The 26,010-nt window shown below is 44.0% G+C and overlaps 7 protein-coding genes across 7 annotated transcripts; 4 read left to right on the plus strand and 3 right to left on the minus strand.

Annotated features, from left to right (window-relative positions):
* Positions 1 to 1,285: 1,285 nt before the first annotated feature.
* On the plus strand, positions 1,286 to 1,938 carry BHQ10_005047 (uncharacterized protein; the record flags this gene model as incomplete). Its single annotated transcript, XM_040877480.1, has 2 exons — positions 1,286 to 1,375; positions 1,444 to 1,938. The coding sequence occupies 2 exons, from the start codon at positions 1,286 to 1,288 to the stop codon at positions 1,936 to 1,938; spliced, it is 585 nt and encodes a 194-aa protein (XP_040733551.1).
* A 343-nt stretch (positions 1,939 to 2,281) lies between these two features.
* Positions 2,282 to 4,214, minus strand: BHQ10_005048 (uncharacterized protein; the record flags this gene model as incomplete). The annotated part of the gene is made up of 8 exons (XM_040877481.1): positions 2,282 to 2,446; positions 2,528 to 2,756; positions 2,809 to 2,935; positions 2,997 to 3,140; positions 3,193 to 3,435; positions 3,489 to 3,734; positions 3,784 to 4,132; positions 4,185 to 4,214. The coding sequence occupies 8 exons, from the start codon at positions 4,212 to 4,214 to the stop codon at positions 2,282 to 2,284; spliced, it is 1,533 nt and encodes a 510-aa protein (XP_040733552.1).
* A 619-nt stretch (positions 4,215 to 4,833) lies between these two features.
* On the minus strand, positions 4,834 to 6,367 carry BHQ10_005049 (uncharacterized protein; the record flags this gene model as incomplete). The annotated part of the gene is made up of 5 exons (XM_040877482.1): positions 4,834 to 5,180; positions 5,240 to 5,314; positions 5,372 to 5,905; positions 5,988 to 6,022; positions 6,078 to 6,367. 5 exons carry the CDS (start codon positions 6,365 to 6,367, stop codon positions 4,834 to 4,836), a joined length of 1,281 nt encoding a protein of 426 aa, XP_040733553.1.
* Positions 6,368 to 6,967: 600 nt separating this feature from the next.
* BHQ10_005050 (uncharacterized protein) lies at positions 6,968 to 9,185 on the plus strand (the record flags this gene model as incomplete). The annotated part of the gene is made up of 9 exons (XM_040877484.1): positions 6,968 to 7,239; positions 7,302 to 7,344; positions 7,425 to 7,669; positions 7,738 to 8,128; positions 8,206 to 8,304; positions 8,375 to 8,514; positions 8,563 to 8,672; positions 8,734 to 9,007; positions 9,071 to 9,185. 9 exons carry the CDS (start codon positions 6,968 to 6,970, stop codon positions 9,183 to 9,185), a joined length of 1,689 nt encoding a protein of 562 aa, XP_040733554.1.
* A 5,405-nt stretch (positions 9,186 to 14,590) lies between these two features.
* On the minus strand, positions 14,591 to 16,514 carry BHQ10_005051 (uncharacterized protein; the record flags this gene model as incomplete). The annotated part of the gene is made up of 5 exons (XM_040877485.1): positions 14,591 to 14,910; positions 14,984 to 15,613; positions 15,670 to 16,104; positions 16,172 to 16,367; positions 16,434 to 16,514. 5 exons carry the CDS (start codon positions 16,512 to 16,514, stop codon positions 14,591 to 14,593), a joined length of 1,662 nt encoding a protein of 553 aa, XP_040733555.1.
* Positions 16,515 to 17,743: 1,229 nt separating this feature from the next.
* Positions 17,744 to 18,208, plus strand: BHQ10_005052 (uncharacterized protein; the record flags this gene model as incomplete). Its single annotated transcript, XM_040877486.1, has 1 exon — positions 17,744 to 18,208. The coding sequence occupies one exon, from the start codon at positions 17,744 to 17,746 to the stop codon at positions 18,206 to 18,208; it is 465 nt and encodes a 154-aa protein (XP_040733556.1).
* Positions 18,209 to 20,494: 2,286 nt separating this feature from the next.
* BHQ10_005053 (uncharacterized protein) lies at positions 20,495 to 22,220 on the plus strand (the record flags this gene model as incomplete). Its single annotated transcript, XM_040877487.1, has 4 exons — positions 20,495 to 20,906; positions 21,027 to 21,299; positions 21,354 to 21,664; positions 21,801 to 22,220. 4 exons carry the CDS (start codon positions 20,495 to 20,497, stop codon positions 22,218 to 22,220), a joined length of 1,416 nt encoding a protein of 471 aa, XP_040733557.1.
* Between the last annotated feature and the right edge of the window lie 3,790 nt (positions 22,221 to 26,010).

Here is a 26,010-nt window from a genome sequence, read left to right on the forward strand (position 1 = left end):
AAAATTGCTAAAGATTCTGTGTTTCCTAAAGGGAAAAAGTAATATAATTGTGTGAGGTATATGTACAATTCGGTGATTCGGATGAAAACTGACTTTGCAAGGGTGGACGTATTTTTCGGCACAAGTCTCCTGGTTCTCGTTAGAGCTGAAATACGGAGCAAATTACTCAAAAATACAGCTGTATTAGGATTGGAGGCCAAAAGTTGTCGATGAAAGCCAATTCCAATCTATCAAATTTCTCATATCGCCGTCTTCGAGCTGTCTCGTTGGGGTGATCTCGGTTGTGGAGAATTATTTTTGAAGACGGCGATATGTGGCCAACTCGACCCGCCTTTTATCGTCCAGAAACAAGCCTAAAAAGGGGTTTCATTTGAAATATTTAGTTCTAGGATACTAGTTATAGTAGCTAGGCTTGCAAATTCTCTAGGTAGAATACTATTGTATATATTTCATAAACGTAAAGTTGTCTATCTTCTCATATTCGTTAAATAACTGATAGTCTTTCAAAACTTCAAAAGATGCATGACATAACAGCTATATACGCCAACGGTACTGGTAAACCTGATTACCTGACCAGTGGCCTGGGGCTTAGTGTATCTCTCGACAATGTTCAGTCTCAAGGATATCTATCTGAACCAGTAGAGGAATGGGAAACTGTACGTCTTTTGAATACACTATTCAGTTTGACACGAAAGGCCAAATACTTATAATATTCTACCGTTCAAGTTTTGCAAGGAAAACCACTCAATTATACCATCCTACGAGGGGCCTCTGGAGCAGCTTAGAGCGATTTATAACAACACAAAGCGGAGAGCAGCAGATTCCAAAAAGTATCTAATTACGGATGGCCTCCGTGTTGAAGATATTGAAATACCGACTCCGAATGGAGATGGACGGACTGGGATCAAACTGCGAATTTACAAGCCAGAAACAGAGAAAAGCACTGATTCTGGTCTTCCAGTGTTGATTTAGTAGGTGGAAATCAATACCACATTCTTATATATTACGTATATCTAATTACTCTAGCTTGCACGGTGGCGGTTGGACGCTTGGAAATCTGGACGCTGATGATACCGTGTGTAGGTCCGCATGCAAGCGCTGTGATACTGTGGTTGTTAGCGTGGATTATGCGCTGTATCTCCTTCCCTATCTCATTTTCATGCAAACAAGGCTGATCCAAAAACAGGGCTCCAGAGTTCCCGTATCCTGCAGCGATACTTGATGTTTGGGAATCATTAAACTGGGTTAGTACTAGAACTATATTGATACCGGGTGTTTTCTTACCATGGTTCCGAAGGTCCTGAATCATTCAAGCGAGCTTCAAATATCCCGCTCATGTATTATTCTCGGAGGTAGCAGCGCCGGTGCCAATTTGGTAAGAACTAATATACACGTATCCAACCTTTGTAGGCGCAGTGATTAACATGGCGCCTCTCCTTCCAGGCCGCCGTTGTCACTAGAAAGGCCATTGCCGGCGGTATTCCGATCTCTGGCACCCTACTCCAAATACCAGTTGTTTGTCATCGCAACTGTTACCCATCGGAGGAATACGAACTGGAGAGCATGCGCCAAAACGAAGATGCGCCGCTGCTATCAAGAGCAGCGCTAGATCAGTTCTGGGCGTATTATAATCCCCCCAACATCACTGATCTTCAGGTATCACCGCTACTGGCCAAAGACTTCACTGGGTTTCCACGGACTTTTATCCAGATCTGCGGCTTGGATCCGCTGCGAGATGAAGGGCTGGCGTATGCGAGGAAGCTTTGGAATTTCGATGTGCCTTGCTCAGTCGTGGTGTATCCAGGGCTGCCCCATGGCTTCAATGCTTTTACCGAGTTGTCTGCTGCGAGAGTATACCACGAAGATATGTTGAAAGGGCTGGATGGCTTGATTAGTGGAGAGATTGCAGGTGGGATTAGAAATTATCATGGCAAATGAAGCGACTAGCATATTAGATTCTCAATGTCAGGCAAGTCTTAAACATTTGAACACTTAGTGGAATACGCCAAAAATTCTAATTGAAAGAAGAGGAATTCCTTGCCAACCAATAGATTACACGCATTGCTTCTTGAATAACTTCAGCAATATAAAGCAATATAAATCGAATGCAGTAATCAATCACAAGCGATAGGCGGTAGGCGTGACATGTTGAAAATGATAAAATCTTTTTTTTCTCAGGTAAGTTAGAAGACCCGGGCACATGAAATGCTAAGCAGCTGCTTATTCCCCCCAAAAAATTAGAGCACATCGACTAACCCGCAAATAACGCAGTATCCGGCGCTTAGACCGATAGACTTTCTCCAGCAACATTCCCGTTTCTGACTCCATCGCCCTTATCTACATTCTCAGTCTCCACCAGATCCACCTTCCCTCTACTCTCATTTAGATGTATAATGACATGATCCCCGAACTTTCCACTGATTTCTTCAAGTGTGATGCCTTTAGTCTGTGTTTCCAGAAAAAAAATTAGTGTTGCCATAAAACCAAGGATAGCAGAAAGGTAAAAGGATGAATACGAAAAACGTACTTCAGGGAGATACAAGTACATAATCGGAATATTAATGGCTGTCAGGACGATGAAGACAAGGTAATATTTCCACCCAATTGTCGCAAAAGCCGTCGGAGCGGCTTCCAGGAATGGCGTCGATGTCACGAACAAAGTCACCATGGATAATGCCATTCCGCGTGGACGAATGTGGGTGGGAAATATCTCAGCGCAGTAGACGTACGTGTTCGCATCGATACAGCCACCGTACCTGTGTAATATTAGCAAAATCTCATACATATATGTGGTGTCGGTGGACGTACCAGACAATGAAGAAAAATATGAAAAATGTGGCCGCCTTCAGACCTCCTTGATTTGATGAAGCGATATACTCGGCAAGCAGGGCGGACTCTACACAAAGGCATACCAAGCACCCGGTAAGACCGATAACTATCTATCGTCAGGAGTTTTGTGGTTTGTTAATGTACTGATAGATACCAATGGTACATACCAAACAGAGTGACTCGGCCTATTCGATCGATGAAAAGCGCACATAAATAATTCAAGAAAACCGAGACAGAGCAGTAAACGGCTGCTAGAATGAGTGGGATGACGCCGGTCTGTCCAAGGCCTTTGTATATGATGACACTGTAGTCTGAATGTTTGTTAGTTTCCCAATCGTAGAATAAAGAACGTCTGAAGCTTACTGGCAATTACAAGATTCCCTGATGCCTGACCGGCATACATGACAAGAAATGCACAGATACATCGCTTGCGGTAGCTTGGCTTACGGAACAAATCCAACAAACTCTCGTTCTCCGCAGCAGCAATGTCAGCCCTGATTTGCTGTAGCATCTGCTCGAACTCGGCTCGAGCGAGTCCTTCAGCTGATTCATGATGCAATTTGGAGATAACTTCCCAGGCAGCCTGTGTATTCCCATTGGCAAGTACTTTGAAGTTCCATGTTAGTCTCGAAATGCTCAAAACAGTAGATTGCACTTACGCCAGCGGGGAGACTCTGGAACAATTGGCAGCGTGGCTAGAAGAAGTAACGGCCAAAGAATCTGTACAGCGAGCGGGAAGCGCCATTGTAACGCCACGTTCGTCGAAAAGTAGCAGGCCACGCCAATCCATGCTGCCAAGCTATAAGCGACCACGATGAGAACGCCGTTCAATGAGACCAGCATTCCTCTGTTCTCTGGCGGCGCGATTTCAGATTGGAAAACAGGTACAATAGTGATTAACATGCCTGATTAACAACTTAGCCATGAAGTTTAAAGGAGAGAGAATGGATATACCAGCTCCAAATCCAGATACAAAACGTCCTACAAGGAACATTCCAACATGAACAGACCCTGTCTGTAAGGCACCACCAATCAACGTAACGATGGTTGTTATGCTCAGAGTTCTCTTCCGCCCATGTACCTCGCTCATCCAAGCAGAGAATATAGCGCCGAAGACGCCACCAGCAGAGAAGATGCCATTTATGGCACCGATAATCCGGTTTGTATAGCCATATTTCTCGGTCTCCGTTATGTCCGTAGTGAGGTTGAAATAAGTATAGAATCCAGGCTGTCCAAGTGTATTAGTGATGACGGCTAAAATGTATCCGTAGGTCAGACTGCCTAAGCAGAGGGCTAGTACGATCTGTGAAAGATTTAATTAAATAGTCTTCATGAGTTGGTCGGAGAGAACGTACAGATAGATTGAACCCAGATACTTGGCCCATCTTGGTCAGTAATGTAGGTTAATTTTCTAAGCGTTTTTGATGACTTTTGGAATCCCGTAAAAAAAGGTCAACTGAAAGATGAAATCCGAGACCATCATCCCTTACTTTGTATTTAGCTTAGGATTCAAACTTTGACTGTGAAAGTGTATGTAGTGCTGTTGTATCATTTCAAATTCAATAATAGCTTCAGCGAATCGGTAATGCCAGGCAATTTCTTAGGGGTCATGGACATTCCCCGTGGGGTAATAGGTCGGCGTCTCTTAATTACTTTTGATTCGTTCATCCTAATCATTATCTCGGTCAGATGCGGGGAAGAAAGTCTATATTTCAACACACTCATTGGGATTAGTCAGTTTTTTCCATGCTGTGACAAATAACTCGAAGAGCCTAAGCAGGCGTTCGATGTCATGAACGTCATACATATGTACTGTTCATCATCTGTGTGGACACTGAGAGAGTATGGTAAGTGTGGACAATATATAGGATAAGAACTAAAGAATTTAAACAGTCTACATCAGTGGATTGCAATTTAACTAGGAAGCAGGCTATAGTATGTTTGATAAAGTTATATTCTCAGTATAGTGAATGGCTATATGATATGGCATGAGACTGATTAATTTCAACCTTCTACCTTCCTGAGAATTTCCATGACCTGCTCAGGTCGTGTTAAAGAAATCGGATTTGTTCGACACCAAGGATCTTCTAAGCTTCTTTGAGCCAAGGTCTCGAGTTGTTGCTCACCAGAAACGCCCACATCCTTTAATGTCCGAGGTACACCCAACTGCCCAAATAACTCATGAAGCGTGTCTCCCAAATCGCTTTGAGAATGAATAAGACCGCACCGTTCTAGAACATCGTGTATATATGGGTCTCCCCACAATGTATCCAAAGCACGTTTCTGGCGGTGTGCGTTGGCGGAGGCGTTGTATTTCATCACTGCGGGACTGAGAATGCAGGATGTATGACCTGAAGGGTAGATTTTCCGTTATAAATATAATTGCATTTTCCAGAGAATGAATACTCACCATGAGCAACATTCATAGTCCCAAGTTGATGGCCAATAGCATGCGAGGCACCCAGATGTATGCCCCGAGATAGACCTAATTTGCTCGAAATAAGCGATCGATAAAATAAAAGGATAATTTGACGACTTATACCATCCATAGCATAATTCGAGCCAATTTGAGTCTCGAGCCGACTCTCAACGTCTTGTGGATTCAGTCGAAGCTTGAGCAACCCGCGTGCGACCATCACAAGACCCCTTTTAGCCGACTCTTCTGTCTGCGTTTCATGCTGGCGAAGGCTGCTCAGAAGTTCCACACAATGGTCAATTGACCGTACCCCCGAACTCATCCAAACCCACTCAGGTACTGTTTTGGTTAACTCGGGGTCAAGAATTACTACATCACAAATCAGGCTTTGGTGGATGAAAAGTTTCTTGACACCGTCTCGGGGGTCGACGGCACCAGCATACGGAGAGTATTCACCGGCTGATAGCGTCGTCGGAATACTGATCTTAGTTAATGCTGCGGGTTTTATATCAGGACAGTCGGTGTAGTTTGCGAAGTCATTCTCAGTTTCCATAGTGTATGCTGTAGCCTTGCTGAGACCCTCGAGACTATCAAAGTCATGGACGCCGTTAGAGATACTCAAAGCGACTAATTTGACAGCATCTATTATTGATCCGCCTCCTGATTAAACACATCAATTAAAACTCCAAAAGTTTAGAAAATCGCAAGAAAAAAAAAAGCAAGAGGGAGATGAGAGACGCACCCAAGGTAACAACAGCATCCGCATCGGCTCSTTGACTACAGATAAGTCGGCCGTTGAAATTACATTTCGGCAATGGAAACAAAGACATACATGTCATCACTAAGTTTCAAAACATCTTCGAATGGTGGATGACTCGGGAACCCAATTTTGATCCCTACCAACCTCGTTCCCAAGCACTCCTTTAATCTATTCAATTCATTGGTACTTTCCGCGAGTGATTTCGACACCACGACAAAGACGCGCTCCTTTCTCATGCGGGTGAGATTGGTATGGAGCAGCTCTGTAAAAGCGCATCCATACGATAGGAGGCCTTTTGCGGGTCGCCATGGAAACATGGGACGAGTCACCTCGTTTAGAAGAAGATGGTCGTTCGACTGCATACCGATTGTTGGCGAAGTTGTTCTGACGTGAACACTTGTGGCCGTGTATGCCGTAGATGAAGCTGTTAGATTTAATGTTGTTGCAAGTCGTCTCTCTCCATTCCTGTGAAGTTAGTTGCCATGCGTTAGCTTGTGGTAGTTTAGGATACAAGACGCCGTCTCCAGCGCCGTCATTTCTTGTTTTAAAGAAATAATTCGAGTTTTGAATGCACGTAAATTGATCTTGTCACAGATCACATTATCTCCCCGAAAAAGGAAATAAGACGCCTTCTCGGTATTTCCGCTTTCCCCGCACAATTAGTTAGTAATGCCCCATTACAAAGTATCAATTATTAGGAAAGTCAACTATAGCTCATCAAAAGCCTGACTCATGTCTCCTTTTTGAGTCGAGTTTCTCCATTTTCATTTACAGGCGATGGTGATTTTAAAGGCTCGTGATATTATAAAGTGTGGACAGAATAAACTAGAGTAACACAAGATTCTTAGGGGTAAAGTGAATATCTTCCTGTGTAAGCTTTCTGTATTCCTATTACTCACTGGTATTTCATAACTTATCTATCCCCTGCAAATATATACCAACTCGTTTAGCTATCGTCAATCATGGATACAGAGAAAAAAGGTGACATTTCCCCACCTTCTGTCGCCTATCTAAATTCTTTGCCCGACAAATACGGATGGCAAAGGGAAAATGAACATGGATACCGCATCAAGGAACAGCTTTACGGAACACAGCGTCCGTTGCGGGTCATTTACGTTGGAGCTGGGGCATCGGGCATCTGCTTCAGCAAGTTCATGCAAGATCGAATGAAAGATGTGTCTTTGGTATGCTACGATAAAAACGAGGATATTGGAGGAACATGGCTTGAGAACAGGTATCCGATCCTCTAACCCTCATCTTTTTTACAACTCTAGTTTACTAAGGCCGATGGCGTAGATATCCTGGATGTGCATGTGACATTCCATCCGTCAATTATCAGGTATTAATTCATGGAGTGGATTCTGCTCGACTGAAAGGAATTCTCCCGCAATCATCCATGAAGCTGACCTAAATATTTAGTTTACCTGGGCGCGAAAGCCTGACTGGTCCCATTTCTACTCGTATTCGGAAGAAATCTGGCAGTATTTCAAGGACGTCGTGGATAGATTCGATCTTACGAAGTTTTTCAGGCTCCGGCATCAGGTTGTTGGGGCATACTGGGACGATGAAAAAGGTGTATGGGACGTCCACGTGAAAGATCTGACTAATGGGAAGACTTTCGTTGATAGTGCGGAAATCTTCATTAACGGAGGCGGTATTCTGAAGTAAGCCCAGTATCCCTGTTTCCTACCTACGTAGTATTATATGTTAATTATCTTTTCGCCCATCAAAGTGCTTGGAAATGGCCAAATATTCAGGGTTTATCTGACTTCAAGGGCAAACTATGTCATACCGCAAATTACGATACAAAGATTCAGCTGCATGGAAAACGTGTTGCTGTGATTGGAATCGGATCTAGCGGTATCCAGGTCATTGCCAATATTGCGAACAAGGTCTCTCAATTATACACCTGGGTGAGATCGCCTACATGGATTACAGCCGGCTTTGCGCAGAAGTATGCTGGCCCTAATGGTGCGAATTTCGAATATACTCCCGAACAAAAGCAAGATTTTGCGGAAAGATATCTAGAGTACCAAGATTACTGCAAAGCTATCGAGAATGAGCTTAATCAGCGATTCAAATTTATTCTGAATGGAACACCGGAAGCCGCTGAGTCGAAACAGGTAAGCTAGCTCTATTTCGATATGAATTTCTGGGACGTATTTGGATATGCTAATAATTTCACTTTTATAAAATCTAGTTTGCGATCGATCAAATGAAAGAGAAGTTACATGGCAAACTCGAGCTGGCTGAAAAGATAATTCCGACTACATTCCCAGTAGGATGCAGACGACCGACAGTAAGTAACCACTTCTCAAAGCATGCTTTATTATCAGGGGATCATTTTTAGTAATTGACGAGTGATATAGCCCGGTAATGGGTTTTTAGAAGCTTTGACACTGCCTCATGTTCACACATTCACCGGAGAAGTGCAGAAAATAACTCCCAAGGGATTCGTTGATCACTTTGGGGTAGAACATGAGGTGGACGTTATTATCTGCGCTACTGGGTGAGTGAGACCTAACGACTTTCAAGCAAAAAACTAATTATATCATAGATTCGATACATCGTGGAGTCCTAGATTCCCGGTAGTAGCCAATGGTAAGAATGTTCAGGACCTATATGCCGAGAAGCCGATTTCATATCTTGCAATCGGAGTGCCAGAAAGTAAGCCATCTCTTCATGAAAATATCCTGAATAGTACAACAAAAAGTGACAATACTCCTAGTTCCAAATTACTGGACAATGGGAGGCGCTTATGGTCCCGTTGGACACGGTTCCTTTCTCCCTATCATCGAGCTACTATCCACACACATACTATCAATCATTAAGAAGATGCAAACAGAAAACATTCGATCACTGGCACCCCGTCGTGAAAGAGCAGAGGCTTTTGTAGAGCACGCTGACCTCTTCCTAAAGCGAACAGCCTGGAGCTCCGGTTGTTCTAGTTGGTTTAAACGGGGTAGGAATGATGGGCCATTGACTATGTTCCCTGGATCTCGGTTGGTATTTTTTAAGTTGCTCGCAGAGCCGAGGTATGAGGACTATGATATACGATATGTTAGTTGCAACCCGTTCGAGTTTCTCGGTACTGGTTTTACAATAGGCGAGTTTGATGGTAGTGACCTCTCCTATTACCTTGGGACGAAAGAGAACCCAGGTGCTTTGCTACCGCTGTGAGGTCACTGATGAACACTTCATATGTGATGTCGTTTTGCAATATACTAGTAGATTGGAATTTCAAACGTCTGAATGGCTTTAAAAAGGAACGAACCGAAACTGTAAAACAATTGTGAGATTTATCAGAATAGCAGTCACCAGGTTTATGGTTGAGAAACCGTAGAAACTGTGTGTTGAACCAAAGAGCCGCGATATAGAAATGTTCCTTGCGTTCCTTTATGGAAGTCAATAAGAGGATTACCGACAAATTTCGTATTTTATGTTCTGTACATTTGGAAATACAAGTTTTTAATATTACTATAATATTACTCTAACATTGAATTTTATAGAAAAAAGTTATATAGCGTTGTGAAAATAATCAATATACTGTACACCGAGCCCCGGCCCCTAGGTCTCCCTCGAAGGCATGCTATCAGCTAGATGCTACAAAAATACATAAGTTATTGCCCTAACACATTAATTTTTAAAATGTGGAAATCTTAATATATTTTTCTTTCTTTTTTATCTTATAGATATGAGGCCCTAACTCCTTGACTCGGCGAACAACCTCGATCCGCTGGGGCCGAAGATTTGCTTGCGGGTCCGCATATAATCACTGACATATTTCTAGAATTTAACATTAGACCCCATCGTTTACCCCATTTATGTCATTCATATTATTCCTTTTCAAACAAAAACGAAGAAACAATGAGCGGTCCTCGACGATTCCACCAGAAACGTGGACAGTGATATATTAGCATACCTTCAAACGAATCGAACAGTCATGGCTAGCCCCAACACCCTCCACCTAGAAATGAAGAAATCACAATATCCGSGAGCCAAGGCTGCCTGTCTAATATGTCACAAACGCCATGTTCGCTACTTCGTCTCTAGCGATGGTGAACCCTGCAGCAACTGCTATCTTGAAAGCTCTCCGTGCATATTCCAGTCGCCAGGAAGGAAGATAATTGGTGAGGCACAGCTACCAGAATTTGGAAAATATTATCTTATTAAAAACAAAATGAACGCGCAGTGTGTGAGTATAGCAGGCGTCGAATGTTGGTGCCTTTTTATATCTAGGCTTAGATAGGCTAATTGGGACTCTGCAGATGGCGGAAATGCCACGATATGAGTTTTGTGATAGCGTACTGGATATACAGTCTCAGGCAGGTGAATTGTTGTCGCCTGCGTCGTCTTGTTCGACTGTGACTACCAAAAGTCGAAGCCAGACGATTTCAGCATGGTATTCGCAACCGTCTTCGGGGCTCGTTGGCCAAAAGAATGCTCCTAGATGGTTCCAACTAGCCGATCTGATGGATGAGAATGAGGAAGGGGGCAGAGAAAGTCAGACCTACATCCTTGAGAGTCTAATTATGGATATATGGCTGTTTGGTGAATGATGGCTCATTTTTGCGTTTTTTTCAAGGCGTTGGGTTGGTGGTGGGTGTATTACTTATATAGCAGTTCCGCGATGATATTATATTATATTCGTTACACTAGTCAACTTGCAACCGAACTTGTTAGAGAAAACTGCATCGCCATCGCTATATTGCCGACGGAAAATCCGCAACCCAAAATTCACGAACAATTCTATATACGACACAGTAAGATCGGCGTCAATGTCGTCCTCAAACAATTTGAACCACGAATCATGTATACCGTCCATATTATTATCAGTAGCAACATCAGCGACTTCACAGCAAATCACGGGCCTTGTGCGGCGTGCAGCGTCATATATCGTACACCTTGTATCGGACATCGGACACCACATGGGCCAGATTGAGAAAGATAAACCGAACGGCAGTAAACGAAGAGTGGCTACTAACAGCTTGTTTCCGCTATGATGATGAAGATGATCATGATGTGATTATGCTCTAGCCATGTCTGTACGCCGATTGGACAAAAGACCCAGAAATGCTTGTCTCGTTTGTCGAAAGCACAGGCGAAAATTCGATGGAGAGAAGCCCTGCAGGACCTGTCAGCGCTTTCACGACGAATACACCTATATTCCTCGGTGCCGGCCAAATAGCCCGCGTGCTCCATCTAAGCAGGCGCCTGGGAGAATAGCCGGAAATGGCAGCAATGGCTGCATAGAAAATTCGGCCTCCAACCGCGACCAGCTTCAAAAACTTGAGGCAAACAACCCAGCGGTGTCCCAAGCTGCTGGGCCGTCATTTGGATGCTCCTGCGGCTTCCTCACCACGCTTGTATTGCCATGCCTCGATTTTGGGGTTGGGGTGCGACACTTAACGATGTCATAGTTTGGCTATTGCATGTTATGTACTTACGCATGACCAATTTGCCACATGCCACGTGGATGGCCTGCTTCACCTTGATGCATATGGTTGAAGCCAAATTACACATTGATTTGCCTAGGGATTGTATCTTGGCAGAGATCCTGGAAGATTGCAGCCTCGATCAACATCGCCGTATCTACTACGTCTCACAGCTTCGAAACATATGGGGCAAAACGAGTGTTGGTCTACGGGGAGCTTCTTTAGCTCTGCTGATTTTGGTGTGGTCTCCTGATCAAACTGCACTTTGGCGTATGTCTAAGTTTCTTAACCCTAATAAACCCCGCGACGAAAGTGAGCTCAAGAAAGAATTAAATGAATTTTATGCAATTGAGTGCTCCCACTCGATGTTAGAGTTACTACGAGGTAATATCAGCCTCTACATCTTTCGTCGTATCCGCAATATACGCTGCGACTTGAACGATACTTCAAGTGGTCCAGATTCTTTCCCACGCGGACCGAAGTCTTCAGGCAGCGACAGCATTGATTGACCGAAGGTTACCGTGGTGGCATATCTCCAACATTCCCTTCCAGTTATTTTGTGTGTTTCTCGTAATCGATACCTGAGCCTCTCTGTTGCGACTTGAAAAGCCCTGGAGGTCCTTGAACGTGTTGCCAATACGTATAGGACCAAGACGACACAAAATCCTACGAATTAGCGTGCAAATTGATGGGCACGATTTGTGTCCAACGACTTGAAGACCGAGCAAATGCTAGCAGTCTAAGTCCTACACAGTTACCCAACCTACCTTGGCCAGCAAAGCCAAGTTACTCGAATTGCTTTGGTTTTGAGAGAAGCCAGATCTTCTTACCTCGATCTTAGATTTACTTTTTCGTGTTACTTTGTATCTTGCTCATGATCAAGGTCGGAATAACCGATCTCATACGTCCTGTGTACAATGAATAGATAGTAGTAAAGCCACTCGATGAACCCTACGCTTCTATAGGGTACTTGGTAGCTGCTCTTTATACTCATTAGGCTTGTTTGGGAAATATCAAAATACGTCTGACAATAAAAACGTGTGACAAAGATATGGATGGCGGCCTGCATAGCGGATCCTCGGTCCCCGGTCCGGTTTTTCCATTAACAAGATCTCTTACCGAATGCCTCAGATACTTTGACCCTATTGCTCTCAATACGGCCGCAATGGTGAAATTTATCTAAATTATATACTAACTACTAATAAAAATTAAGGAGAGATGATTCTCCCAAGGCGTGTGCCAGCCAGAGAATATATTTACCTTTCATTTTCAGCAGCTCACCCCACAATCCGTGTCTCCGCGTTGTATGTGTGTTGTCAGCGCACAAACTATAGACATCAAGTACTGCATAGGGTAATTAAAAATCAAAAACCATTTGCTTTCCATATACACCCCAACACTCACAATAAACAAATCCCGCAATTTTGTGAATGAAAGCATCGGCAAACCTCTCGCGAGAAAAGATATCAATTGCCATATTTCTCGAAAAATCCAACGATGGAACGAAATGAATTGAGTCAAAATCGTTCGAGGTGAGACTGGGCACATCGATATCGTTTGATTCAATATTAATACAACGCGGGCGATCCACGCGTGAAAGACGATCTTGTAGAAAACAGGTCCACCACAGTCGTTTTCGTAATCCAATCTCGGTATGGGACAGAAAATGGAAGTGATGGCGCCAGTCTTGGTGCAGGCGAGCGCGGTATGCCATGCTTATGGCATTTGAAAGCCAATACTGACTATCCTTTTCGGAGGCGGGCTCAATAGTGTTACAGAAGCTCATCAACAACATGGTTTGTGTATTTGCTATGACGTCATTCTCGTATCCTACTTGATGCAAAGCCTTTATTAGAGAGAGAGATGGTCTATTAGCTTTCAGCCCCAAATAAATGAGCGAGGGATGAATGGGGTCATGTCCATGTACTATCTGTGTAAGACATGAATAAAAAATCACATACTTTAGCCTTTTGAAAAAAATTTTCAATCATCGACTGACGAGATGAGAAGCCTAAAGCCTCTATCTTTTCTACCATGACAGCCGTTGATGCCGCTGCCATCATGGCTTGCCCTAAAAACAAACTGAAACTCTCCCCATGCCCGTCTTTGGATAAGAAGATATCGATGATCTGCTGAATCCTTAAAACGGGCATATTGGGATGGACAGCAGTCATGTATGCTTCGAAAAGAACCTGACGTAACTCATCTCCGGGCCATGTGAAAGCGCCTTTGCAATATAGATATTGGAAATCTGTTTCGGAGAGAGCGACAATAGTGCTTATGTTGTCGGCCTCATTAAAGTGCTCTCTTTGTTTCCTTTTTGATTGGGATAATTCGCCATCTTGGTTTGAACAGTCAAAGTCCTGGTAGTAACTTTCTCTATGTGGGATCCTCGTATTAGTTGATTTCCGCTTTTGTGGCTTTTTTGCATAGAGGACTGGGTGTCTTTTGAGATTCTTGTTTAAGACGCACTCGACATTGTCTAAAACGCAGTTGGTGCAGCCCCCATTCTTGAGAGAGCGGTCGCATCGCACCTTTCGTTTATTGCAACGTGCGCAGGCACCGATGGCACGAGCTGACTTCTGCTTCTGGCGATTTTTTTCCTGGATACACCCTAGCTGGCTAATTTCTCCTTCGCTCATTTTATCTTTCGAGCCCCTTCCCACCTTATTTTTCTTCCTCCTGATTTTTCTGCTTTCGAAAGTCGCAGACGGTTCGGACTGGAATCGATTTAGCCAGGAAAGGGATAATCCAACATATTTTCAAGATAGCTATCAATAGATCTGATTGCAACGATTTGAGTATGAGAGGATATAATCTAGTCCTTTTCGGCTAGCTAATATAATATATTTATTTGCCCTAGGTGGGTTTGAAGCACGGAGCTTGCGGTCCGCGAAAGCCGCCACCGATGAACAGTGCATGTGGGGAAATGTTTGTTCTTGAGTTAAGTTACTGGTTGGCTACTCTACTGGATTCAACATATAGATTATTGCAACAAATTTGCGAATGATTAGGAACGTAGTGGTCATTAGATGAATATTTCATCGTATAATCTATTGAGACTTGCTCAGCCTCAGTGAAAAGCCATTGTATCTATTGTAAACAGAATATTTAAAGCCAATAAAAGAGCATGTAATGATACTAGACATTTTACAATTTAGATGATTTCCTTGAAGCCTTCCTTGCCGCTTCTCGTAGCACTTTCTTCTTGATTTTGCCAGTGCTTGTCTTCGGCAACTCCGATATGATCTCAACTTCCCGAGGCATCATGAACTTACTAATCTTGGATTTGTTACGAGCCCATGAGATGACATCTGCAGGTGTCACCTTAGACCCAGGTACCACAGTGATATATGCCTTGGGAGTTTCGCCCCATTTTTCATCGGCAACACCTACTACAGAAGCTTCGATGATGTCCGGGTGATCCAGGAGCAAGTTTTCCACTGCAACCGAAGAAATGTTCTCGCCACCTATTCACTCCTTAGTAAGAAAAGGAATTTTAAAACAAGCGTACTTGCGTAGATCGAGATCTGGTTCACGTACCGCTGATGATTATGTCTTTGGCTCGATCCAATATTTGAATTGCACTGTCGGGGTGCCATACTGCCAAGTCACCCGAATGCATCCAGCCCCCTGCAAACAATTTTCTGGTTGCCTCTTTATCTTTATAATAGCTATGGGCACAGAGGTTTCCTTGAAAGACAACCTCACCGATTTCCTGTCCGTTGCGCTGAACATCTACTAGCTCCCCCTCTGGCAGCCAGGGCTTGATCACGCGTACTGGCAATCCCGCAACAACTCCATGCCCTTGTCGAGCCATCATCTGGTATCGAACATTGGCCTGAAGTTTGTCCCATTGGGGCATATAGTATGTCCTTGTTATGGGCCCATGGGTCTCGGTAAGGCCATAGGCATGTACTGGTTTCAAGTTGAGTGCGGTCATCTGCTCAAACAGAGCTGCAGATGGTGGGCTTGCAGCCACTGTAACTGAAACTGGATCTGGCAGGCGTCTTGCCTCCTTTGTGTGACACAGAAGCCTGTTCACTGTAGGAGCGGCGCAAAAGTGGGTGAGGTGTTCGTGGATTAACAATGACCATATCTGCGGATAGTCGACTTTCCGAAGGCAGTAATGTGTACCCCTGACGGCAGTTACAGCCCATGGAAACGTCCAACCTGGTCGCAAATTAGTGACGGTAGGGCTAGCGTGGACCGATATTAACATAACATACCCATAGCATGAAACATCGGCAGGATCCATAGATACTTGCACCTCCTATCGTCCGAGTATAGTCCAGACTCTATGACGTTACTAAGCGCCGCAAGGTAAATGCTGCGGTGGGTATACACAACGCCCTTGGGTCTGGAAGTGGTGCCACTTGTATATGAAATGGCGAGCATAGCGTGTTCTTGCGGGACTTGAGTTTCTAGTCCAGACCAGCCCATATCACCATTTCGAAGGTCGATTGCTTGACCCTCTGATATAGCCATGTCGAATGGCCCGGAAATGCCGTCTGTGTCGCTATCGACTAACAAGGGGACTTGAGGATGGGCTAATCTAAAGTCATTCAAGATATGTGCAAACTCGTGATCAACAATGATCATGTCCACTTCAGCATGCTCAAAAATGTATTTTATATCATCAGGCTGAAGACGATAATTAATTGCTATATGTGTTTCACAAATATTGTTAACCTGTCTTGCTCATCTCGCCTCCTCCTTGTTTCTACATACCAACATTTACCGCACCAGCACCGGCGATCCCGAAGATGGACTCTAGAAATGCCGGTGTATTGGTGGCCAAGATACCAACCCTTTGGAATCCTCCTCTTCGCAGGAAATAAGCCAACCCACTAGCCCGTCTTGCAAAGTCTTTGTAAGACCGGCGAATGACGTTTTTGCTGGAGCTAATATGATGAATTGCCGTTGCCTGAAAGAGTTCACGTCTCATTAGCTAAAGCATCCACCAAACAATACTGCTAACAATAAAATTTACCTCTGGTTCTATAGCAGCAGCCCGCGGCAAAAAATGCGTTGGCGACAAGGTATGTATGTTAACACAGGAACTAAGTTCCATTTTGACGGATGACTTTGGCTTCCACACTTTTCAGGTCAATGAGATGAATCTTAAAAGATGAGTAAGAAACAAAACCTTGGATTTATTTTTCTATTCTATTACATCAGTAGATTTCTCCGGATTCTAACTATATGAGATGTTATTTAGGTGTTGTTCTCCCGAGGTATGTAATTGATGTCCGAATCCCGGTCCGTTTTCCGCTCTTCATTGCGAACCAATCGATAGTAAGTTGGCCCTCCTTAAATGCATGTGCACCTAGCGCTAAGTGGGCGCTAGAGAGAAAGCACAACGTCATGACGACAGGGCCATATTATTTTCTTTGAAAAGCCGAATAGCGGAAGTCGGCATCGAGCGAAAAACCAATAAGCGGCAGGGCGGAGAATAGATGCCATTAACCACGTCCTATTCAATAAAGCAGTGCTCATAACGCCTATAATTTAAGCCTCCTGCCTTGACTTACAGGCAAGAAAACAGCAGTCTCTGACCAGTGTTTACAGTCGAAACCTGGCAGTCTTGATGCTTTAGTTCCGATTTCTCAGCGTTCAGTGGATACTGGAAACCATGCTTTCCCCGGACGTCCCAAAAATATGGGGCTTTATTGGGCTCGGCCAGATGGGTAGGTGTTCCTATATCTTTCCTTTTCTTTTTTCTTTTTTGTTGCCGCTTCTCTTGGATCAGAAAACACTCAATTCCATCCGGAAACTTACCAAGTGTCTTATTAAGGGGGTCCCATGGCCCGAAACTTTCATGCCAAGCTCCCTGCATCCCATAAATTGTTTATTTACGACGCAAATCCTGAAGTAGCGCAGCGTGTAGCCACTGACTTGACCGGGTCTAAAGTGGCTACAGGTGTGGCAGAGATTAGCGGGAATTGTGTATTACATCCCATGAACATTCCCTATTAGGGCCTTCCAACATTTCTAATTTTTTTTATTCCATAGGATATTATCATCAGCTGCTTGCCAAATCCCCCTATTGCGAAAACTGTATATAACCAAGTTGTACAAGCTGGCTCCAAAGTCGACCGCTCTGCCAGACTTATAATTGATACTTCGACAATTGATCCCAAAAGCTCACGATCTATTCAAAAGGCTCTGGCTGAGTCCAATCTAGGGCATCTCATTGACGCGCCTATGTCCGGAGGTGTAGTGGGAGCATCGGCTGGAACGTTGACTTTTATGGTAGGAGGGCCACAAGCAGAATTTCAACAGGTACAACCCATTCTTGAGATGATGGGGAAACGAATTTTCCACTGTGGGCCACAAGGTACCGGACTTGCAGCAAAGCTGGCGAACAACTATCTGCTAGCTATTAGCAATATTGCAACTGCCGAGGCCATGAACCTTGGAATGAAATCCGGTCTTGACCCAGCTGTTCTTGCCCAGATTATCAACGCCGGAACTGGAAGATGCTGGTCGAGTGAAGTGAATAACCCAGTTCCAGGTGTTCAGAGTGCCGCTCCAGCCTCAAGAAAGTACAAGGGGGGCTTCCTTGTGGGTCATATGAACAAGGACCTTCGTTTAGCAATTGCTGCTTCTTCTGAGGCAAAGGCTCCCTTGCTTTTGGGACCCAAGGCTGAAGAAATCTATACAACTTTAGAGAATAATCAGGAGACTAGAAGCTGTGACTTTTCTGTTGTTTACAGATTGTTGGATGAAGGTGTTTGGTATGAAACAGCGGCATCCAAGATTTAAGCTCGACATCCCCTTGTTATCAGTCATGTAATAGGAATCCAGCAATACATTACAGCAGTGGACTTTCTCATTTTATATGAATTCAAAGCAAGAAATGAGAAATGAAAGGTTGTGCTAGAAATAAAGCTAGCGTAATTTAATTTCTGGTAAATGATTAGATGACTCAATCACGGGCGCATATATGTAGATCCATATGTAGCATCAATTAGATTTATACATACATGTTCACATGACATAAAATTTTAGCTTATTTTAATTGATGCCCAATTTTGTCATTTAAAGCTGTATATGAGTTGACACAAACTAGCTGAATCTATAATTTGGAAAGGGGGAACCAGATGAATGCACCGTTCTGGATTTGAAAGTCTTTTCCTCGTTTCCAAACAGTCCGCTGTATAATAACTGCCTCTCTATATACTACAGGTTGAAGTATCTTACCTGTCCATCCTTCACCGTCAACGCCTTGCCCTTATCCGTCATAACCCCTATCACCTGAAGGATATTGAGTTATGGCAAAGGCAGGTCTCGATTCTAATGTTAAGCTGCGCGCTGGTAATGACCACTTTTCTCGAGTTCTTGTTGCGTAAGTCCTGGTGTACAGCAGGCATCTGTACCATCAAGAAGTTTCTCCCATTCAAAGTTGAAAGGTACTCCTGAAAAGTTTTGCGCAGCTTCGGCCAGGTTTTTGGGTCCCCCATATGTTTTAGAAGTTGCCTCTCATCAATATCGAGGCTTTTGATCAGCCGTTTGAAAAACTAAGGCTCTAACGCACCCCCGTCAAATTGTTCAGTTAGTCAGATGGCGGTGACTGAGATAGTGGAAGATAAGTTAACATGAGAAAGGCCGAGCTGGGAGAAGCCTGAATGACTTACACTGCCATGTACTTGCTGCCTATTGTTTATTATGTGTCATAGTAAGGCCGCCTCAGTCCAAGAAATTATCTCTACGCTCCTTATCCCGCGTACAAGTCTTGATACCCAGCCTCGGCATTGACGCAAGATAAAAACTTCCGTCTACCATATTGGCCTCAACAACTTGAGCTCTTCCAGACTTCTCCCTGCCGTATAGGACCTGAAGTAAACCGGTGACCAGCATCAATCTACCACCACCGAAGTTTCCAATAAGACTCAGTGGAGGATAAAATCTTCCATCGGCACGACCGATAATTGATAACACTCGTGACACGCTAAGATAATTAATGTCGTGTCCAGCCATACTAGAATATTAACTATCTCTTCCGAAACCAGTCGTACGACCATTGATCAATCTGGAGTTGATTGCACAAAGCACATCAGGTCCTAATCCAATTTTCTTTAAGACGCTGGGTCGAAAGGGATCAAGAATAATGCCCACTTTCTTAGCAAGCTAGTTCACAGTATTACACCACAGTGAACCTTCAAGTCAACGGCGATAGAGGTTTTTTGTCTCGGCAAGAGGTCGGGGGTTGGATGGGCCGCTAGATTGGCAGATAGGCGTGGGTGGCGGTCAATTTTAACAACAGATGCTCTTGAGTCAGCAAGTAGCATTCCAGTAAAAGGTCCTATAAGCCCCATCAGCACTTTCTCAATATTCATGATTGCTACCATACGAAAGGAGCCAACCATGCGAACTCGGGCACGCGACGGCCTATCAATGGAGGGAGGGCCATGATCGTTTCTCCAATCGATATTCTTTCCTGTTATGAATATATTCCTACCTCCAATTACAAAGAGTTCTATAAAGTCTTATGAGTTGAAAACTCTCGACTGTAGCATCTTTCTTTATTTTCATGGCGTTCCAAATTTTGGAAATGACCTCGGAGTGTCGGAGGAGCCGGACCGGCGTACCCTGTATGCAGAAAGCTCGGAGCCGACTATGGGCTTGCTGCTCGGCACAAATATACGGAGAAATGTGAAATAAAATATGTCTAATAGGCGAATAACCTTGGCTGATGGCTTTCCCCTCTTTCCGGAACCAAATTGTGCCGTTTCAGCAAGTGAAAGGGCATGGTGATAAATCCTTAAGCCTGCTCCTCCATTTCCCAGTAAGTCACTTTGGACAGTTCTATCACAAGGGTAGGGAGAAAGGAAAAGGAAAGAAAAATAACAAGAAGGGAAAACAAACCATCAGCTGAATTCGATCTACAATATTGTTATTTGAAAAATGAGCTCATACATAGCAGCACAGCGACGCCTTTTGGCAACTAGACAACACTTATCCCATCCTGAGGACGGTGGCACACGTTATCAAACTCATCACCAGCTCAACAACTCTTGCGCACGAAGTCCTCATTTCCTCAACAATGCTATGTTTGAGTCTACCTCCGATACTTGGTATGATGTATGTGACCCTGCGACCAACAAAGTGGTTACAAGCGTACCTCAAAATACGGACGAAGAGCTTGAAGCTGCAGTTCTCAGTGCTCAGGAAGCGTTTCCAAAATGGAAAGCAACAAGTATTATGACACGCCAGCAGATTATGTTCCGTTTTCTCTCTCTACTCCGAAAAAGTTGGGATCGCCTCGCAGCTAGTATTACCCTTGAGCAAGGTAAAACATTCGCTGACGCAAAAGGAGACGTCCTTCGGGGAATTCAAGTCGTTGAGACTGCTTGCGGTATTACATCCCAGCTTACCGGTGACATTCTCGAGGTCTCTCAAGATATGGAAACAAGAACCTACAGAGAGCCGTTGGGTGTTGTGGCCGCTATCTGTCCCTTTAGTATGTTACATTGCCATTTTTTTCTCCGTTACCATTTTCCTCCTACGCCTACAGTTTTTCTTTTTATAAAAGACCTCTGGAAGTAGATACATATACTAATTTTTCTATTACATCGACTAGACTTTCCCGCAATGATTCCTCTGTGGTCCATTCCTACCGCAATTGTAACCGGTAACTGTCTCATTCTCAAACCATCTGAGAGAGACCCAGGAGCTACCATTATATTGGCTGAATTGATGCGGGGAGCAGGCCTGCCAAACGGTGTTCTCAGTATTATCCATGGCAAGCATAAAACAGTCGACTTTATTCTTGACCATACTCTTATCAAAGCAGTGAGCTTTGTGGGAAGCAACCAGGTAGGGGAATATATCTATACGCGAGCATCGGCGAACGGTAAGCGAGTGCAGGCCAATCTAGGAGCTAAAAATCATGCTGTCATCCTTCCAGATTGCAATAAGAAGGATACTTTGAATGCTGTCACAGCTGCTGCCTTTGGAGCTGCTGGCCAGCGATGCATGGCGCTGAGTGCGCTCGTTACTGTGGGGGATTCACGGAGTTGGATACCTGATATTGCAGCTCGTGCACAGGCACTGAATGTCTCCGGGGGATTTGAAAATGGAGCCGATCTTGGCCCAGTAATTAACCCAGAAAGCAAACAACGAATTGAAGCAATCATTGGAAATGCGGAGCGAGAAGGTGCTACAATACTCCTCGACGGTCGCAATTACAAGGTTCCTGGATACCCAGCTGGAAATTGGGTACGCTGCCATGAACATATCCTTGGAATCTCAGTTCCCGCGCCTTGCTTATAAAGTTTCATTACACTTGATGTCGTCCATGTCTTTAAATGTTACGGTTCAAATTGAATTTGAAATTACTGACGACGTATTCTAGGTCGGGCCAACAATCATCACCAATGTCAAACCACACATGGAATGTTACCGCGAAGAGATATTTGGGCCAGTGCTTGTTTGCATCGAGTTGAATAATCTAGACGAAGCGATCAACCTCGTAAATGGAAATGAGTACGGAAATGGGGCTGCCATCTTCACTGCATCTGGGCTCAGCGCTCAGAAGTTCCAGACTCTCACTGAAGTCGGGCAGTTGGGCATTAATGTACCAATACCAGTGCCATTGCCAATGTTTGCATTTACAGGGAACAAAAGAAGCATCGCAGGTGGAGGTGCAAATACTTTCAACGGCAAAACAGCATTGTCTTTCTATACACAACAAAAGACGGTAACCAGTGCATGGAAGAAGAATGATGCGTTGGAAGGGAATAAAGCGGACTTGAATATGCCCACACAATCATAGATCCAGCCTACTGCTGTGGTTTCATTTTTTATGAAGCTATGTTAAACTCGCGGACGAGCAAGCTTTCATTCAAAGCTGTATGCGACATATTACCTTAGCAATTACAAGGCGAAGTGGCAAAGAAAAATCGATGTGAATTTATTAATACGTACTAGGAACAAAACCTAACGAAAATAAAGGACTGTATTCTAGCACATTGAAGCAAATGCAAATATCTATGTTGAGTTGTTGGAGATTCGACCACATGGGTGGACATGCGGCTATTCCAGGAATAACAAGCGGATGATATCATCCGATCGTGTGGGCGAGTCTCGCAAAGTTTCAACCCAAAGGTGTTCTCAATAGTTGATCAAGCAAAAGAACATTATGCTATGAAATAAGATCGATGGAAAATACCATGCGGGCAGAGATGAGTGGCCAGCTTTTTAGTCCCTCTCAAACTAAAAAGGGAAACGGATATAATATTTACTGGTTGATTCATAGGTTGAACATTGTCTTTTTGTATTAGTTAATAGAGAATAATTCATGTTATTCGCTTGTCCATTTTGTAGTCATGTGCTTGCATCAGAACCAAGATCACATCATATATTATTCTTTACATGTAAGTTGCAATATTTATTTCCTAGATATATTTGATCGCTACTGGGCAATTAGAATAAGGAATTGCTGATAAGATTTCAAATGTTTCACAAATGAGGAACCATCAATCTTAGCAGTTTTAAGGTAGGCAGTTTGAATTGAATCTTGTGAGACACCAGGTTCGGCTTACTAAAAATTCTGGATGTGCGGTAAAGTATCGACTGACTTGGGCACGAGAGTCTGAGTAGACCAAATTGGCTTTTTTAACAAGGTTGGATATTTAAAATCAGGAGCAATCTAAGTGCCGGTGATTTTCCTGCGAACCCCTAGTTTATCTACCATATTTTAGTTGGAAGATTGCAAATATTTATCTCGCACAATATCAGGCCACTTCCATAAATAGTTTCCGAATCCTACTACTGATATTTCTTGTATTTTTCTTACTGTGTGATGCTTTGTCATTTCTAGTTGTTCTATGTTTGTCTAAATCAAATAAAGTCCACCTAGCTGGACGCGGATTGATTTTAATAAAGCTGGTACCCTCTCAGCCTCCACCACAACCCCCACCACAGCCTGCTCCGCCTCCGGCACCTCCGCCAGACTTCTGAATATATCCAAAGCCATTACCGTGACTTCGGTGCCCTAGAGGGCTGAGAGCTGGAAGCATAGATCCCCCACAGCTTCCAGCAGCCATGGAGGGACTGCAAGAACCTCCTATACAATTTCCAACAGCACCATTATCCACACTCAGGCATCCAGGCTTGTTGATATATGCATCTTTGTGTAAAGGAGGAAGTTTTTCCAAGACTTCGGAAAGCGTAATGGCCGGTGGCTGACTCTTTTTCGAGCCTCTTGCTGATTCTTCGACGTTGTGCTTTTGATAGTCTAGTATGAGTCTGTTCACTTTCTTTCTGAATCGTTTGGGAACCGAACCCTCTGCTATAACCCCATTATGAATTGAAATGTGCGATGAACTGTCTTCATTTGAAGTGTGAGTTTGATCCTCGTCGACTGGTTTCAATTTATCCATGATTTTGCCTTTAATGAATAATTTCGACAATCGTTCAAGAACGCTTCTTCTGCGAGTGGCCTCGCAATACCAACAGGAACACCCGCTGTAATCTTTGCCTCCAGAAGCGTTGTGGTACTTCTTGGCTGTCCACTCAAACGAATTAGATAATTGCCCCTCGTCGACCCTGTCATTATGGTCAATAAAGCGGACTGGGCGATTTTTCGTAGTCGTAGTGATAGAGTGTGTGTAATAATCTTTGGGAGAAAGTTGGTGAGTATGCCAAACAAGATCAACATCAAGTGTAGGTACAGCCATGCGTGCGGGATTTGCAACAATGATTCCCCAGAAAATATCGTACTTCTTCTGAAAACCCCTCAGAAACTGAATTAAATCTGAAGATGAGTATGTATTAATCCAGTTGAGGCTATGCATCTTTTGTATGAATTTCCCTTGTCTGATAACTGCTCCAACAAGGTCCAAGGCAAATATAGAAGAATTACCGCCCCAGTATCGAGAAAGCATTCGACGTAGTGTACCGCGACCTCTTCCCTTAGAGGTCAGAAACATATCACTACTGGCTAGCTCTGAATCCATATCTAGAACCTGGATTTTCCAATTATGGCGGTAGACATAGTCGTAAATTGAATCAGCAAGCTGTCGAATGGAGCGGCACTCTTTCTCTTGTTGTTCTAGATCACTAACAAAGTTTCGCGGTGTGCTCAGGAAAAGATAATTTGGGGTGAGCTGAGACCATTTGGCATACCGTGTTTTCCTTACTTTCACCACGCCATCCGGATTGAAGACGGTTCCTGGGAGAGGCAGTTCTCGCCTTCTTAACTCTCTAACGTCCGATTTGAATCTGAGAACAGCTAGATATTCATGGTCCAAGATAGCCGTACAGTTAGAGCATGTGGCTTTGAATGAATGATCGCAGTACCCATTGGCCATTGCAAAACCCGTCTCTGTAATTTGACCAGGATTCGTTCGGGAATACAACATACTGCTCCTTGCTGTGGTCCACGGGATTCGCATTGTGTTACGACACAATGGACATTCCAGCTTGTACCAAAGAGAATCATCTTGATTGTCCCATTTCCTTCCAGTGCGAAGTTCCCATGCCAACTGGGCACTCATTCCTGGATCATACCGATATTGTTGCTTGTCATTTGTAGTGATGCACTGCGACACCAGGTCCCATGGAAAGGCCGTTGCCCATAAGTGCATTTTAGCCTGTCTGAAACAGTCCTCTAGGTAAGAGCGTGGGTTCAGCATAAAAGAATGCCAAACCATGAGTACATCTGTGGAAAACCAAGATTAGCGATACGTCAACCCTCAGCCATGTGTATACGGGTAGACTCCCACCTAGAGGAGGAAGATCACCTAGGCCTTTGAAAACGGGCAAGGAATCACCCAAAGTTAAAGGATTTAACTCAAATCGTTTTAGTGACATAACTGTCGGGGGGTTTCCACGTCGAGACATGCTTGACCACCACTGTTTAAAACGATCCACGGCGCGGGAAACATAAMCCTGCCATACTTTCTCCTCTACACGTAGCCTGAAGTTTTCTTCTTCAGCGGTGCGAATCCTCTCGTTCGGCTCATCAATACCGAAAAGCCCGTCAATCATCGTTATGCTGTGACGCAATTCCGCCAAAGTGGCGAGAAACATCAGATGAGCTTTGCAATGCTCTGTCGTAACGACGCCAGAGAGTTCATGGCTGCCACCTGTGGGATTATTCATATTTGTAATATACGGAATCTATTTCGTGCTGAGGGGAGTATTGAGTTGAATACTCGACGAGCAATGGTCAGCGCCGATTACAGGAAACGAGTTCGTTATTTAGCCAAATTAAAGTCGTAGATGGCCGTCATTAACACTTGGTAGTAGACGACCAGGCGCTTTTTATAGCGCACGGTTTAAAGAGTGCCGTCGGTAAAATTGGATATAAATAGGGTAGTGAGGGCAGTGCTGTGGCAAGGACGCCTACAACTCGTCTATTTCTGCTAAATTAGGAAAGCATTAGAAATCAAAAATTCTATCACCATCGAGGCCGAATCTGCCTTGGGTTGTTCTGCTTCTTTGCGGCGCGGGGGAAAGGGAGCACAATCCACAATCTCTGTGGCCGAACAGCACATACCAGACCAGCCTTCTCAAATGAGGAGCTGTCAGCTTGTAATTTTTTCTCCCCTGTGGACTCT

Source organism: Talaromyces amestolkiae, assembly GCF_001896365.1.
Source record: "Talaromyces amestolkiae strain CIB chromosome Unknown scaffold8.1, whole genome shotgun sequence".
NCBI lineage: Eukaryota > Fungi > Ascomycota > Eurotiomycetes > Eurotiales > Trichocomaceae > Talaromyces > Talaromyces amestolkiae.